The sequence below is a fragment of the Podarcis gaigeae genome (assembly GCF_964106915.1).
Source record: "Podarcis gaigeae genome assembly, chromosome: 10".
NCBI classification, from domain to species: domain Eukaryota; kingdom Metazoa; phylum Chordata; class Lepidosauria; order Squamata; family Lacertidae; genus Podarcis; species Podarcis gaigeae.
In genome coordinates this window covers 56,528,416-56,546,336 of record NC_139686.1, presented here as the reverse complement: position 1 = coordinate 56,546,336, position 17,921 = coordinate 56,528,416, and the positions used below count along the sequence as shown (strand labels likewise).

At 42.5% G+C, this 17,921-nt stretch overlaps 1 protein-coding gene across 18 annotated transcripts in view; it reads left to right on the top strand.

Annotated features, from left to right (window-relative positions):
- The window catches only part of CADPS2 (calcium dependent secretion activator 2), a 333,758-nt gene that overhangs the window by 255,472 nt on the left and 60,365 nt on the right, over positions 1–17,921 (top strand). For 9 of the 18 annotated variants that reach the window (XR_014555334.1, XR_014555335.1, XM_083698932.1 and 6 more), the window contains 3 exons: positions 5,504–5,660; positions 14,824–14,965; positions 15,087–15,206. Coding sequence is in view for 14 of the 18 variants with exons in the window: in XM_083698932.1 (XP_083555058.1) it covers positions 5,504–5,660; positions 14,824–14,965; positions 15,087–15,206 (419 nt within the window). In the remaining 4 variants the exon portion in view is untranslated. The remainder of the gene's footprint in view (positions 1–5,503; positions 5,661–14,823; positions 14,966–15,086; positions 15,207–17,921) is intronic. The other 9 variants (XR_014555332.1, XR_014555333.1, XM_083698926.1 and 6 more) reach the window with 1 other exon arrangement.

The window sequence follows — 17,921 nt, the reverse complement described above, 5'->3', positions numbered from 1 at the left end:
AGCCACGCGGTACCAGTGATATTTCAAGAATTAAGAGTTCCCTTTATTTTACAAAATGAACAAATATATTTCATACACTTGCATTAATATTGTTATTAAGCATGTTAAAAGTTTGATCAACTAGCTTACAAAGATGCTTGGAAGTTCATATTTTTTGAAGTAAAAACCTTTTGTAATTTTTTCCCTGGGAAATCATACAAAGTGGTAAACTAAGATATGGTGTCTATAAATATGATCATTCAAAACATCTGCTTTTATCTCACACTGTCGATTCTAGATTTTAGCTTACATCTGTCATGTGTGAACTTGTTATGGACATTTTATTTTATACTGAAGAAACAGCTGCTTCAATAATTTGAAAAGCACTCCCAAGAGGCATTATTCTTCACTAGTATTACCACTGCGTTACTCTGTAAATAATTACTTAATAAAATGTATATGTGGGTTTTGCCTTCTGAAAATATGCATTAAAGTGAAACTTTTTTAAAAGAGTCATAGGAAATGTCAGAACTTACATCCTTATTTTTTTGTTCTTAAATTGCAATTTTAGTACGTAGTTCTGGAAGTAATTTTACATACAGACATACATTTTATAATTCCGATGAATGTTGTCTTTTTGAAAAATATTCATTATATCTCTCTCCAAATATTAATAACTGAAAATAAGTTGATACTATTAAAGACAGTACAGATCTCGTACCATTGTAGAAAAGGAGACGCTGTAATCTGCTGGCTTCAAACCCATGTTTAACCATTTTAACTTTTTTCCCCCCACAACACTACCAAAATTTTGGATTCCCTCAGGGAAAAGAGGTATGTAGCTCATCCCAACCAAGACAGGACATTTTTTTTCATGGTTCCATGCATGGAATTGTTAACCACTTTCGAACATGTCGCATCAACTCTGTCCATTGATGGTTTCCTTTCCCCATATTTATCTTCCTTCTAAAATCCATCATATTGGTATCTTTCCTCAGTGCAGTTCTGCCTTTAAGTTTCACCTCTCTCGTGGAGCCATCAAACAGCCTTGAGAAGAACTGGAGAACCTTTGACCCTCCAGATGTTGCTGGACTGTAACACCCATAATCTTTGATCATTGGCCGGTTGGCTTGACCTGATGGACATTGGAGTCCAGCAACATCTAGAAGACCAAATCTTCCCCAGACCTGTCTTTTAAGAGACACATCTATAAATTCAAACTAATTAATCCATCACTGGGTTGTGAACACAAAGACGATAAAATGTGCATGGTAAGTTTGGAGCTTTTCAGGGCCTTGACTCAAGTAGGCTGGTAACCCACAGCCTGTATCCTATAAGGTAAAGGGACCCCTGACTGTTAGGTCCAGTCGTGGATGACTCCGAGGTTGTGGCGCTCATCTTGCTTTATTGGCCGAGGGAGGCGGCATACAGCTTCCGGGTCGTGTGGCAAGCATGACTAAGCTGCTTCTGGCGAAACCAGAGCAGCGCACAGAAACGCCGTTTACTTTCCTATTTATCTACTTGCACTTTGACGTGCTTTCAAACTGCTAGGTTGGCAGGAGCAGGGACCGAGCAACGGGAGCTCACCCCTTCGCAGGGATTCGAACTGCCGACCTTCTGATCAGCAAGCCCTAGGCTCTGTGGTTTAGACCACAGCGCCACCCACGTCCCATATGTATATGTATCCCATATAGAGCACTAAAACCTACCTAGAGCCAGGAGATTCATGAAGGCTTCCAACGTGGCTGCAATTGTCCACCAAGCAGGATAAGGGAATCTGAAAAGAAGCTCATCGGGCAGGAGGCAACCCATGTCACTGAAGGTCCCCCAGGGAGAAGCTGCAGAGAAGGGATAGATGCCGTGTGTCACTTCAGTCTTGAGCAGAGTCAGCAAATTGGAGCCACTGCTGAGTATTGTTCTGTCGACTGTGTAGCAAGTGCTGCCATATAGTATAATACACATTTTAAACAATAGTCTGGAAAAAAAGAAATCAGCCTTTATTCTCATACAATGACATTTCTCTCTCTCTTCCTCTCAGAGTGCATGTGATAAATCACTAATTGCATTCATTTTGGTGTCTTGTTATATGGAACAACGTTGTGTCTATGATATTTGTCTGTCTAGTTTAACCACTTTATTCATAGGCATCAGTGGGTCAAGAGAATTTTTCCAATACAATTGAATTCTCTCCCCCTCCCCCCCACACTATATTGTTTCTCTGCAAGGATATATAGAGATGGGAAAGAAATTGACTGATTTCCTGGGCTGCATTGTGTGTTGTTTTTAGTACATGCTCAAAATAAGATATTTAGTAATGAAAGCAAAGCAAGATTGGGGAGAAGATTATATAAAGGGAAATCTTTTAATGCCTTTTTCTCCCAATCTCAGCTTTTGAGCTAATTAATTAGATAGTTATTTATATAGTTTGATGTTCTTCTTCTTAATTGATTTCATTTTTGCAGTATTTTTATCTGAGATTTCTAGTTAGAGGAAGGAAGAATCTGACCTCTGGTTTTCTCATAGGCACCGGTTATACTTTTTGATGCAACCAATTACCATTTTCTTCAGTAACAGGTAGAAAATGGTCCGGTCATTGTAAGAGCTAACCGATCTTGGAAAATTTTCTTTTTCAGCTGTCAACAATATTCCCTTTCTAGCTGCAGCCATTAAACCCATGCCAAAAATTACCAAAGTAATTAAAGAGTCAAGGATATGAGTGACGCCTATGTGGACATTTTTAGTATCTCAGTGCTTCATTACTCTTAAGAGTCCTGATTTATTAGCAGATATGTCTGTACCTGTGGCTATCATTCATATCTACTGTAGTCACAATGATACGTTACTTCTAATAACTACCATTAAGGAATTCCTTATCAGTCATCTACAATGTTGTTGTTTATAAAAAAAATATATGCTACAATGTTGTATATCGATATTTTGTAACTATCCAAGGGAGCCTATATCTCCGTAGCTGATACTAGTGAAGTATGCAAATGGTACATAGGAATATAAGAATCTGCCATTTACCAAATCGGACCATTAATCAATCACAATAGATCAGTCGGCAGAGCAGGAGACACTTACTTTCTTTTTTATATATATAATAATTTTTATTGAGTTTACATAATTTTTACCATAATTACAATCTGTTAGAATCATAACGTCACCTATAGCCTTGTTCAAACTGAGCCTCGACTTCCCCCCTCCCACTGCTTGGCTTTCATAAATATTCACTTACAACTTAACATTTCTATATCAACCTACAGTGGTACCTCGGGTTACATACGCTTCAGGTTACATACACTTCAGGTTACAGACGCCGCTAACCCAGGAATATTACCTCGGGTTAAGAACTTTGCTTCAGGATGAGAACACAAATTGCGTAGCAGCAGCGCGGCGGCAGCAGCAGGAGGCCCCATTAGCTAAAGTGGTGCTTCAGGTTAAGAACAGTTTCAGGTTAAGAACAGACCTCCAGAACGAATTAAGTACGTAACCAGAGGTACCTCTGTATTTACCTTCTTTCATGCTTATAAAATTTACCTTAATAATGGTAAAGAGGTTCCAAAAATTAACATTGCAAAATATTTTAACTCAAACCTGCAAACGTTCTCAAATGTTTACAGTGTTCTCTCATCTATTGTACAAATTTACTCCAGTCCCCTCCTTTTCCTTACATTTCCAACATTCCTTGTTTGATTAGGAGACTCTTACTCTCAGGGTTGTGGATTCAGGCCCCATGCTGGGCAAAAGATTTCTGCATTTCAGGCAGTTGGACTACGTTGACCCTTGTGGTCCCTTCCAACACTACAGTTCTATGATTCTATAATCTAGGTCATTATTGTCTCCATTGATGGGCAATGACTCTCTAGAACAGGCACAGGCAAACTCAGCCCTCCAGATGTTTTGGGACTACAACTCCCATCATCCCTAGCTAGTAGGACCAGCGGTCAGGGATGGTGGGAATTGTAGTCTCAAAACATCTGGAGGGCCGAGTTTGCCTATGCCTGCTCTAGAATCTGGCAACAGAGTTTTCCAGCCCTAGCTGGACATGTCAAGAATTGAACCAGAGAGAAGGTCTTCTGCATTCAGAAGTTCGTGGAGCTAGTGTGCATCTACATCTCATTTTCAGAGTCAACCTACACATTAAAACAGTCTCGTAAAAGCCACTTTAGGAACAAACAAACATTCATTATGTGGTGGCTAGAGACGGGCCATTCTGACCATTTCAGTTTTTCTCTGTTTTTCCATTTTCCAGTAGAAGTTTGGGTCTCTGCATTTCTCCATCAGTTTGACTATAAAAAAAAAGGCCTTGTGAAAATTCATCAGCATTTTAGTTTGAAGTTCTCCCAAGTTGTACATTTTATTTGCTTAATATACACACTTTTGCAAGCAATTTCCCGTAATATGATGCATTTTCCACCAGAATATGCTTTTAAGGCGGCCTTTACCGTCTGTAGTTTTTATTGTATCAACAATAATTTTAAGATTTTAAAAAATCTGCTTTTTTATTAATTCTTCAAAAATATTCCAAAACATCTATCGTCATACACAATTTTTTTCAGTATAAATTTCTTCTTGACTTCCCCCCTTCCTTTCCTGATTTTTGTTTTGTACTTCTCTTTATTAACTAGTTTACAATACATGTGTTTTTATTATCTAAACTTCACTATCGTTAGTTCTTTCAATAATCCACTACTTATTCTTTCAAAGCCTGCCCACAACTTCATGTATGGGTAATACTTTGGTACAGGCATAGGCAAACTCGGCCCTCCAGATGTTTTGGGACTACAACACCCATCATCCCTGACCACTGGTCCTGTTAGCTAGGGATGATGGGAGTTGTAGTCCCAAAACATCTAGAGGGCCGCGTTTGCCTATGCCTCCTTTGATAGATAATCCCATCAATGTTCTCCATTCCTTCTTTATCATTATGCCCTCTTAGTTGGGCAGTTAATTTCGCCATTTCAGCTTAGTCCATCAGTTTCATAAGCCGTTACTCATAATGCTTTTAACCAATGAAACATTTCTGCCCTCAATGAAATATACCGTATTTTCCCGTGTATTAGATGCCTCCATTTATATGACACCCCCTATTTTGGGGGACTAAATTTAAAGAAAATGCCATGCCGCTGCGGGACACGCTCCCTAGAGTGTGCGCGGCATGGGGAGGAGTTGCGCGCCCACCAACCAGATGGCTGGCGGCCCACAGCTTTCCCCCCCCCCATGCCACTATCCGTGTATAGGACGACCCCAGTTTTTTGACATGATTTTTGAGTAAAAAAACCACATCTAATAGACAGAAAAATATGGTATACTCTCTTCCTTCTTCACATAAGTAATATACAACGCAGAATATGACTTTCCTTAATGCAGTGTTTTTTCCCTAAGCAGAGTGTACACAACTTGCCATTTCTTCATAAAAATGCACGTTAGTGTGTTTCATCGTATTTTGTGTGTGTGTGTGGAAATTTGATTTATCTTCCTACTCCCTTTTAATTAAAATTGTGTCTCACTTGTGATGCAGGCCTTTGCTTGGTGGCCAGATTTGCTGGCTGAACATGGGGAGAAATTTTGGTCTCTGTTTACGGTTGACATGGATTCCGCACTGGAAGCACAGCCACAGGACTCCTGGGATACTTTTCCTCTTTTCCAGTTACTTAACAACTTCCTACGAAATGACCGTAAGCTTTTTTTTAACAGTTTAGTTCTATCATAACATCAGTTGCAGCTATGAATTATTTTGCCTTTCGAGTGTTCAGAGCTGGCCTAGATCGTGTAAATCTATGTAAACGTATGTATTTCATTTAACCCTAGCCGTTTCACATTTGTGTAAGTTGTGACCCTGTGTGCTGGTACATGGGAGTAAGCCCTAGTGGACTCAATGGACTTCCTTTAGAGTAAACATGCATAGGTGTGGGCTGCAAGACAGCTGTCAGCCAATTATGGATATACTAAATTAGATATCAGGACACAGCCGTTATATTAAATTAGCAAAAGCTAATAAGATATCTATGCAGAGTGGCTCTAACAGTTTTCTTGCCGAACGGGGTATCATAATTCCTGGGACATCCCCTGTTAGAGAATCATGCTCTGGTTCTGCTATGTGCTGCAGAACAGATGCATGTGAGCTGCAGAAAGGCTAAAAATCTCTTCTTGCCCTAGAAATTCAGAATTGAATACAGTGGTACGTCTGTTTTTGAATGTCTCTGTTGACTAACGTTTCAAAACTTGAAAGCCATAAACCTGGATGTAAATGCTTTGGTTTTGAACACTTTTTGGAAGTCGAACATGCTGTGTGGCTTCTGTTTTGAGTTTCCCTATTGTACTCAGTTTTCTGTGTTGAGTTTTCAGAACTCAAACGGTCTTCTGGACAGTGGCGTAGCGTGGGTTGTCAGCACCCGGGGCAAGGCAAGTAATTTGCAACGCCTAACCTGTGGATTTGCGCCCCCTAACCCTACCCCCCAGATGTTGTGCCCGGTGCGGCCGGCCCACCCCTGCACCCCCACGCTACGCCACTGCATCTGGAACGGATTACGTTCGAAAACCGAGGTACCACTGTGTTCCACAGGAGAAATTTTAGCAGGCAGATCTCCTTGGCATAAAAATGAAGCCTATGTCTCTCTCGTGCATATTTCCATGTTGCACTTCACAACGATTCATTTCAAAATCTTTACTTATATAGGTGGCCCCCCTTACCCGGCGGGGGTTACGTTTCTGGCCCCCGCGTGCGTAAGTGAAATCGCATGAAGTGGGGACCTCCCTCTAAACACTCCTTAAATGCTCTCTCTGCTGCACGCTCCTAATCTAGACCAAAAATAGTGCACTCAAAAATATCCACAACTAGAATTGAAGCTCTGGGGCTGGCGGGAGGCTGAAGGATGTGCAGGAGAGCAGCAGCAGCTGTACAACTTCTGCACATCAGCTGTTAGGCGGGGAGGCTGAGCAGCATAAACAATCCCTACTGCACCGCCAATCTCTTCTGGGCTTCCTCTGCCCTCACTGACGTCCAGAAGGACTCTCCAGCTTTCTGCTGCCATTTCCGGCTTCAAATTGAATTATTTTTTTCCTTTATCAAATTATCCTCTAATGGTGTTGTTTTATTTGCTGGACACCTGAATGATATAGTGATAGAGACTGATTTTCACAGCTGACTTAGAATTTACTTCCTGCAGCCAATATCTGTATTGCAAGTACCGTAAATTGAAAAGGGTTCCTTTTATTTTGGAATGGTATCTGAAAACAGGGCATGCCGAGATAATGTATTTTATGGAGAATCAAGGGGAGATAAACGTTGGTTTCTTTGAAACAAAAATGTAGATATGTGGGTTGTTTGTTTTTTTTTTTTTTGCATTTTAGAACATAGTTCAAGATGGAATGCAACCATTTAGGGTTCCTCTCCTTTATTGTGAATGGTTGTATTTAATAATTTAATATTGAATAAGTAATAAAATAATTCTGCAAGATTTTTCATAGACCATTGACCAACCAGTACTGATCATCTCACAGACTCTCCAGAAATGGATAACTGGAAGACTTGGATTTACATTCTTTTTTCCCCATCAGTCAATTAAATATGTAATTACTTCAAATAATTATTGGGGGGAAGCTTTCAAGGGAGGAAGACAATTCATTTAAACGACAGAAAATGCGTTTTCATTATGAAGTAATTATGAACAACGTTATGAAACGCTACTGAGGGAACTCAAAGGCACTGGCATTTTAAAAGACCTAATAGCCCTGATATGTTGGGGAGGGGTGAGTTAATAGCAACAAAAAGCAGATTGGGGAAGTGTTTTTTAACAGTTGTGTGTCATTTTCCACCCTTGTTCTAACTGAGAGATAGAGAACATGATCCTTTCTGGCAAGGAGAACCATTTCGGAATCCCATTTATGCCACCTGAAAGCTTTTGTGAGTTGTAAATAAGATACCTAAAGGGGGGAGTGGAATTGTAGAAAATAATACATTTTTTCCATCAGCAAACCCGCTAGTTCCTAGTAACCCTTATGTCTCTAGAAATGGAAGCAGATTACAAATAATTATTCTAAAAGGAATTGACACTTAGATAAAATACACTATTCTATGTAGTTTGTCTGTAATACGCAGACTTTTCACAGAGTTAGCCTATTAAGACCATCGGACAGAATACCCTATACTTGTGGGACTGGTGTCACAAAGAGTCTTCATGTAACGACTAATAAATATTTGTGGCTGAACTGCTAGGTATAAATCTATTGCTGAAGACATCCAACTCTTTAAAAAGAGCCCCACATAAATTTTAAAAAGATGGACCCCCCCCCCAAAAAAAACCCTTGAGTGTGTTCTCATGAGGATAAAAAGGCTAGTGTTCGTAATTAACAAGGAGAGTGAAGTGGAGTCAAATTAGCCATAATAGAGCCCATAGTGACTGTTAAAGTTACCTCTCATTATCAAAAAGCTCATTAGGAAATGAAGAGGTGGAAATCCCACTGGGTTATTCTCTCGGTGAGGCCAGTATCAGAGATGATTTTTCGGGTTTCTTTTGAAATGCAGAACTGTTAGGTCCCCATATTGTAGATGAAGTTAATCTTCAGCCTTTGAAACGTGAAGGGTTGACACCTGCATGTTGTACTATCTCAAGAGCTTTCCGTCAACTCAAAATCTGTGAAACTGCAGATGGTTTCCAGATACACCTGATATGAGTACCCTGCCAACATTTTAAGTATTATTTTAACCTTTTGATTATTTAATGAAACAGATGTAGTGTTGTTATCACATGTATATAACCACAGTGCCATATTATAAATTCCTTGGATGAGAAGCTAATTCATTTCCCGTGGAATTGCAACCATTTGATAGGTGGCCCTCTCTTTCAAATAATGCAGAAATAATAATAATAATAATAATAATAATAATAATAATAATAATAATAATAATAATAATATCTTTATTGTCATTGCCCCCTCTCAGGGACAACGAAATTACTTGGCTGCTCCATCCACCCAGATAGGGCACTCCACTTAAAATCAGAACAACTATAAAAACACTAATTAAAACAATATAATATAATTAAGAAAACCTTGAATTGCTTCCGTCTTCTATACCACGTGATTCTTCTCTATATACCGACTTTGTCCCTGGCACCTAAAATGCCATCATTTCTAAGATAGCTTCAGAAGACTGTTTGTGCTTACTGCATGTGTGTATATTTACCTAATGGGTTAGAGGCCAAAATATCAATGAAAGTTTGTCGGGCTGTAATTTTCTTTTGCTCAATTTGAAGGACTGGGGTTGTTTTATAAGATATACACTGAAATTGGATGAAGTAATTTGGAAGGTATGCCCTTGACTTCAGTAAAAAGCCATATTTGACTAAAGGTCAAGTACTTAAGATCTACCACTACGTAGAAACTCAAGTTTGAATGAAGGTCAAGCATTAAAATGCTTATCTTCAGCGTTACCATGTTTAATGAGTGGAGGTGGAATTTGCATAATATGTTGCCATATATTCATCCTTCCCACTGGACCATATGGAGTGATGCTAAACCTCACACTCTGATGCACATCTGTCTACTTAGTGTTAAATCCATGTCGGCATATCATCATCTGTAAGAAATCTGCATACATTTAGATGGAAATCCCAGTGAGTGTTAATGTTGCTATTCCTATGCAAATCTATATAAATAGGCCCATAAATCCATTTGATAATTCAATCCACTTCTGTTTGATATGCTCATGGTGGCAGCTTCCTCATACCATACCCCCCCCAAAATGGTATCATTTTGCTATTTGTGACACTGGCTGGTGATTTGATCTTTAGGGACCACTTTAGCTGCTGTGATGGAATGAGGCAGGAAACAGTGGCGTAGCGTGGGTTGTCAGCACCCGGGGCAAGGCAAGTAATTTGCGCCCCCTAACCCGTGCCCCCTAACCCATGGATTTGCGCCCCCTAACCCTAACCCCCAGATGTTACGCCCGGTGCGGCCGGCCCCCCCTGCACCCCCCACGCTATGCCACTGCCAGGAAATACTTGGTTCAAATCTCTGGTGAGCCATGAATAGACGGGGCAACCTCTCTTTACTAACTTATTGGTGGTTATAAGGATTGCTGAGTAATGAAGTACAGTGGTACCTTGGTTGTCAAATGGCTTGGCTCCCGAACAAATTGGCTCTTGAACGCCGCAAACCTGGAAGTGAGTGTTCCAGTTTGTGAATGTTTTTTGGAAGCTGAACATCTGACGTGGCTTCCGCAGCTTCCGATTGAGTACAGGAAGCTCCTGCAGCCAATTGGAAGCTGCGCCTTGGTTTTCAAATGGTTCTGAGAGTTGAGAAGTGAGGTTACAGGGAACCAGGCAGAGGGCCTTCTCAGTAGTGGCACCCACCCTGTGGAACGCCCTCCCATCAGATGTCAAGGAGATAAACAACTATCTGGCTTTTAGAACGCATCTGAAGTCAGCCCTGTTTAGGGAAGCTTTTTAAGTGTTATTGTGTTTTAATATTCTGTTGGGAGCCACCCAGAGATTCTGGGGAAACCCCAGCCTGATGGGCGGGGTACAAATTATTATTATTATTATTATTATTATTATTATTATTATTATTATTAAGCACACAGTGCCGAAGCTTCCTTTTCGGAACATAAAACTGAGATGAAAGTGTGGGTTGTTGTTTTCTAACATGCTACAGGGAAGAATGTGTGTTAGCAAGTCTTCATTCCGAGCGTCCGTACAGACAGGCTGCCTTCTCAGCTTGACCTTTTTGCGGGGCTTTAAAAAAAGGTAAAGGGACTCCTGACCATTAGGTCCAGTCGTGACTGACTCTGGGGTTGCGGCTCTCATCTCGCTTTATTGGCCGAGGGAGCCGGCGTACAGCTTCCGGGTCATGTGGCCAGCATGACTAAGCCGCTTCTGGCGAACCAGAGCAGCACACGGAAACGCCATTTGGGTTCCCCAAAATTGGAACATAAATAAGCCCATGGAAATGTATCCTCAGGCTGATGCAGATTCCTACCAATATGCTCATAAGGAGCCATAGCATGGCAGAGGGATCAGCAAACTTTTTCAGCATGGGGCCAGTCCACTGTCTGTCAGACCTTGTGGGGGGCCGGACTATATTTTGAAGGGAAAATAACGAACGAATTCCTATGCCCCACAAATAACCCAGAGATGCATTTTAAATAAAAGCACACATTCTACTCATGTAGAAACACCAGGCAGGCCCCACAAATAACCCATAGATGCATTTTAATTAAAAGGACACATTCTACTCATGTAAAAACATGCTGATTCCTGGACTGTCTGTGGGATTTAGAAGCGATTGGGCCGGATCCGGCCCCCGGGCCTTAGTTTGCCTACCCATGGCATAGTACAACAATCTACAAAAAAAACCACAAGAGCTAATGGAGGGGGAGCAAGTCTGCGTGTACATTATGCAGTCGGAGCTGTGTTCCCCTCAGGTCTCGGATCAAGGTCCATAGAAGCTGCGGAGCTGAGAATAGTGGGGAGAGATCAAGGTGAGGTTGGGAATGAGAGGTTGCAGAGGGAAAGGTGTGGAGCACAGCAGCGTAGTGGGGAGAAACGATGGATAGTTGCTGGCATTTAAAAGACATGTAATAAGAACAACAGTCCGTGGTGTCTAGAGAGCAGGTGTACTGGGTCTAATGTGGGTGCTTTGGGAGATGGTTTTCTTTGCCCTGATGGCTTTAATGAACCTAAGTGCAAAAATATGTTTACGGTGGCTGAAGCTTGGCTTTGCTGCTTTGCTTTTTTTTTTTTAAACTGTGTTTCTTTCTGAGATGTTATTCAATAACAAACGCTGTTAATGTGAAGGAAACACAGGGGGATATAAGTCCCTACTAGGAATGAGTCGCTCAGGCTTCACCTGCAGCCCAATATCCATATCAGGTTGGCAGGTGAGAGCAACCTACTCGGACCCTGAGATCATCTTCTGAGGCCCTCATTCGAGAGGTCTGGAGGGTGGCAACACGAGAACGGGGCCTTCTCTGCAGTGGCTCCTGGTTTATGGAATGCTCTCCCCAGGGACGTTCACCTGGCACCTTCATTATATGCCTTTAGGCGCCAGGCAAAAACATTCCTTTTTACTAGGCCTTTGGTTAAGTACTATGGGAAACAGCCCTACTAGAAAAATTAACCAATAAGCTGAAACTGACATGGGGACAAACAGAAGAAGACGCCTTTACCCCGGTATGGCTCCCCTTTATCATAGCCCAACAAAACCATGACAATAATCCACCAACAGCATACAAATCAATATGGCTAACCTGATCCAAAACAACCACCCACCCCACTCACACACAAAAACAAAAATCACCACAGCCGATCACAAACAAACAACCACACCCTAGGCCAACCCCAACCTCTCTCACCACCAAAGAAGCACAAATGAACAGCACGAGCAACGCTGACACCAAACCCTACATACATTAAGCAAAATAGAAACATCGCCACCCGACCCCACCCCCCATCTTCCCCCCCCTCCACCCTTCCCCCCCAAATGTCTCAACAAATGAAACTGATTTGTAAAAATGTTACATGGAAAAAATACGAGAGACATTACACATACTTCTGTAAAACAAGAAAATCTTTAATAAACAAAAAACAAAAACTAGGTCTTTGGTTGACCTAATCAACATCCCCATACCTTTTTAAAATGTGGCTCTTTGGGGGGGGGGGTATTATTGGGTTGTTGCTTTTATTTTTATTTTATATACTGTGATTTTTTTTTGTGAACCGCCCTAAGACCTCCAGGTATAGGTCAGTATATAAATTCAAATAATATTAATATTAATAACAAGAACAACAACTTGCAGCTCCACATAGGAAAATGCACTTGGGGCGCAATCCTGTCGACACTCACTAGAGGTTCCATTGAGTTCAGTGGGGCGTGCATTCAAATCAGTCTGCACAGGATCACGGCCTCAACAAGGCAGTTGGCAAATTAGGAAGCGCTTCAGTTCATTTTTTAACATATGAATTGTAAATGGCGTTAGCTTATGCCAGATCTCCTGATCCAAAACGTGTTCACCTCCAAGCAGGCGAATCAAAAGCATGTGCAAACAGGGTCTTTCTGGATCGAATCCTGTGTGAATAGGATTATATCCCTAAGTCACCCAGTTTGCTTAAGGACTTCCGCTTGTGCAACAGAACCTCCCTTCCCTTTCCTCGCCCTGAATGCCTCCCAGATTGTCGCTCAACTCTTCGGAGCAGATTGGGGTGTGTCAGGACACGTGGGGAGAAGGGAAGGGAGGGAAGTTCACTGCATAAGTGGAAATACAGTCATACCTCGTGTTAAATATGCTTCAAGTTGAGCGTTTTCAGGTTGCATTCCGCAGCGACCCAGAAGTAACGGAACGGGTTGCTTCCAGGTTTCACCGCTCACGCATACACAGATGCTCAAAATGATGTCACGTGCATGCGCAGAAGCGGCAAATTGCGACCCGCGCAGATGCGGGTTGTGTTCTGCTCAGGGTGCGAACGGGGCTCCGGAACGGATCCCATTTGCATCCAGAGGTACCACTGTACTTGTGTGGAACAAACCTTTATCTCCATTGCTAGTCCCCCAGGGGTAGCCTAATTACTGTTATTTAGGCTCTGGTAACCTCGATGTTATGGGACACAGGTGGCGCTGTGGGTTAAAGCCTCAGCGCCTAGGACTTGCTGATCGAAAGGTCAGCGGTTCGAATCCCTGCGGTGGGGTGCGCTCCTGCTGCTCGGTCCCAGCGCCTGCCAACCTAGCAGTTCGAAAGCACCTCCGGGTGCAAGTAGATAAATAGGGACCGCTTACCAGCGGGAAGGTAAACGGCGTTTCCGTGTGCGGCTCTGGCTCGCCAGATGCAGCTTTGTCACGCTGGCCACGTGACCCGGAAGTGTCTCCGGACAGCGCTGGCCCCTGGCCTCTTAAGTGAGATGGGCGCACAACCCCAGAGTCTGTCAAGACTGGCCCGTACGGGCAGGGGTACCTTTACCTTTACCTTAACCTCGATGTTAGATTACTGCAAGACATTATACGTAGGGCTGCCTCTGAAGACGGTTCGGAAACCTCAGCTAGTGCAGAATTCAGCAGCCAGGTTGCTCACCAAGGCAAGACAGTTTCAGCACTGATGGTTTGACTGCACTGGCTACCAGTTAGTTTCTGGGCCCTATTCAAAGTGCTGGTTTTGTCCTATAAAGCTTTAAATGACTCAGGGCCGCTATACCCTAAGGACCTCCTCTCTCCGTATGAACCTACCTGGACCCTCAGATCATCTTCTGGGGTGCTCCTTTTCGCGACTCTTCCAAAAGAGGTCCAGAGGGTGCCATCATGAGAATGGGCCTTTTCTGCAGTGACTCCCTGTTTGTAGAATGCTTTCCCCAGGGAAGTCCGCCTGGTGCCTTCATAATACACCTTTAGGAGCCAGGTGAAGATGTTCCTCTTTAACCAGGCCTTTGGCTGATTGACATCCAATGCCCTTTTAAAATGTGTTGGGGACATGGAGGTTGTTTTTGTTTTGTATTTTCGTATTGTGTATTTATGTTGTCAACTTCCCTGAGACCTGCAGTATACTAATAATTGTAGATGATGATAACAACAACAACATTATCTAGTTAATTTTAAAAGCACTAATAAACCAGTATTTATGACGCTGCACACATTTTTATTGAAGAATATCAATAACTATGGCAGTAAACACCACAAAACGTGACATTAGATTGCTGTTATGGTTCCCTCACAACACAAGTATTTATAATTAAGGTGTTTAAGTAACCTCTGGCGGAATGCCGTCAGCACATAGTGTCATCTTTAAATCCTGTCATAACCAAAGCTAGGGAAATAATTGCAACCTATTTTTTTTTTGTCTGTTTGTTTTTCAAGCACTTTTGTGCAATGGAAAGTTTCACAAGCACTTGCAGGAGATTTTTGTTCCCTTGGTCATCCGCTACATTGATCTCATGGAGTCCTCCATTGCCCAGTCCCTTCACAGAGGTCTTGAACAAGAAACATGGCAGCCTGTCAAGTAAGTGTTTCCGGAAGGCCCTATGCCAAATTTGGTCCCCATTTGGTTTGCACCTACTCCTCCAGCTTTCCTTTTTACAATCTATTTTTATTGTGCTCCTACGTTGTCTATTTCTCTGCAGGACCATCACCAACAGTCTTCCCAATGTAGCTCTTCCAAAAGTTCCAAGTTTGCCTCTTAATCTTCCACAGATACCTAGTTTTTCAACGCCAACCTGGATGGCTTCTTTATATGATTCCACGTGTGTATTCTTGACTGATCTTTAAACGTTGAGTGTGTGTGTCAGCTCTGCACGGCCTTACTGATGTCATGTACAGCTGTATTTGGACTGCATGGTGTTTTGTGATCATTTGGTTGGAAATTGCAGCTTTTTGGTTGAAAGCCAAGCATGGAATGTCATTGGGTTGTGCTTTTTGGTGTGTAAAATCTCAGTAGGAAGTAGCTTACAATTAACTAGGCAAAGGTTTGTTGTGGTACATTTAGCAGTCATCACCCTTAATTACATAATTGCTGCTATTTAGTTAATAAGCAGTGTGGAAACACTTTAAATTATTGTACTTCAGTATGGTGGGGTTGTTGCTTTTTTTTTTTAATGTCAATAGCTCTTTGTGTTTTGGCATGTTATTACTAATCCACTGCATGTGCTAAAAGATTTTTGAAAATAGCAGCAACAGCAATTGGTTTGCGTTATTTTTCTCTGGCTTTTCTGGATTCCCTCGTAATAGGACACTGCCAAAATTAATCGAGTTCAAATCTCACTTAATTAGCTACTGGCTGTCGGAGATTACGTCCCTGTTGTTGTTTTTTAAAACAGATTCAGAGGAGCTTTTGTAGTTTAAATGAAGAACTTCTCAATTAAGCATTACAGTGGTACCTCGGGTTAAGTACTTAATTCGTTCCAGAGGTCCGTTCCTAACCTGAAACTGTTCTTAACCTGAGGTACCACTTTAGCTAATGGGGCTTCCCGCTGCTGCCACACTGCCGGAACACGATTTCTGTTCTCATCCTGAAACAAAGTTCTTAACCCGAGGTACTATTTCTGGGTTAGCAGAGTCTGTAACCTGAAGCCTCTGTAACCTGAAGCGTATGTAACCTGACGTACCACTGTATAGCAGAGAGAGGGGTTTTTTTGGGGGGGGAGGGGGAAGGCTCTCCATGACATATATTCAGCAAACAAATGGTTATTTTTAGGAATGCTTTCATAACTAGTACTAAATCAAAGTTTATAGCACATTTACAAGCAATGGCCCATTTCTGGTTCCATTACTCTTTGCTGCCTTGCCTCTACAGTGGTACCTCTGGTTACATACACTTCAGGTTACAGACTCCGCTAACCCAGAAATAGTACCTTGGGTTAAGAACTTTGCTTCAGGATGAGAACAGAAATCGTGCTCCGGTGGCGCGGTGGCAGTAGGAGGCCCCATTAGCTAAAGTGGTGCTTCAGGTTAAGAACAGTTTCATGTTAAGAACAGACCTCCGGAACTAATTAAGTACTTAACCCGAGGTATTTTTATCTCTATTTCGATGTTCAGAGGTGATTAGTCTGTTTAGGGAAGTTTTTTATGTTTAATGCTGTATTGTGCTTTTAATATTCGATTGGAAGCCGCCCAGAGTGGCTGGGGAAACTCAGCCAGATGAGCGGCATATAAATAATAAAGGTGTAACCAAAATAGCACTAAACAGGAGTGCTCCACACCAAAGCTGTCCAGATGGATTCTAGAATGCAAGTGGTGAGAAACTTTTCTTGAGGAATACTGGGCACTCAGTAGAGTGCATGATCGTCTACAGGTAGATTTTCCATTGAGGCTTTTTTGGTGTGCCAGTCGATTCTTAGAACCACCAGTAGTTCACTGTGACCACTTTGCAAGGTTCCCTTTGAAGACAACATCGCTTGCCTCAGTGCCCTTCTGTGTGCCACTGCTCAAACAGTGCCCGGGGCATCCAGGGCACATCGGAGACCTATTTCATGAGATCAGTTTAAGTTTTTGAGGCCTATTGTCAGGAGCCGGAGTCAAGAGTAGGTCAGCAATAAAAATAAGCACAGTGTCCATGTGGTTAATTTTGAAAAAAAACACAAAACATTGCAGGCCTAGTGATCCCAGCAACCCTTCCCAATGAAGCAATTGCCCCAATGAAGCAGTTGTGAGGTCTGGAGGTCCCTGCCTTCCCCCAGCTGCCTCAGTCCCCTCCTTGCCAGGGGAGCTTTCTGTGCACAACCAATCTCTCATCTGGCCTTTTCAGTTCTCTGCATGTTCTAGGAGACCAAGGGGGAGTTTGTTCCAACTATACGTCCCAGTTGCTAATACCCCTTTGGAGGGCAAGTCGCTCAAGAGGGTGGTGGTGCAGGTACTCTTGGAGGAAACTGAATCTCAAGACCCATTTCATTCTGGGTTTAGATGTGGTTTTGGAATAGAACCGGCCTTAGTCAGCCTGAGGGAGGACCTTCTCCAGAAGAGGGACAGGGGACGTGTCTGTCGGAACCAGAGGATGAAAAGCTAATCCCCAGAACTGCAGATATTAGGCATGCATGCAGTTCTACATTTCCCAAATAATCTTCTTTTCCGTTGCTTAAAAATAAATTAAAATAAGTACCACCCCCCCAACCTCATTTACCGTATTTTCCCATCTATAAGACGCCCCCATGTATAAGACACCCACACACCATTTGGGGGGGGGTCTCAGTTTTAAGAAAATGAGGAGAGATGACCCAAAGTTGTTGAGCCTCTCTCCCCATGCATCTGCAGGCAGGAAACACTCCCTAGATCAGGGGTCTGCAACCCGCGGCTCTGGAGCCGCATGTGGCTCTTTTACACCTTTGCTGCGGCTCCGGGGTGGATACTAGCGAGGGGAGGAAGTGCATTGTGCGCCCCAACACTCCCCACTGTGGCGGGCGCTGTACTGGCTGTGATGTCGCATGGGGCGGTGCGTGCGTTAGGCACGCACCGTCCCGACATCA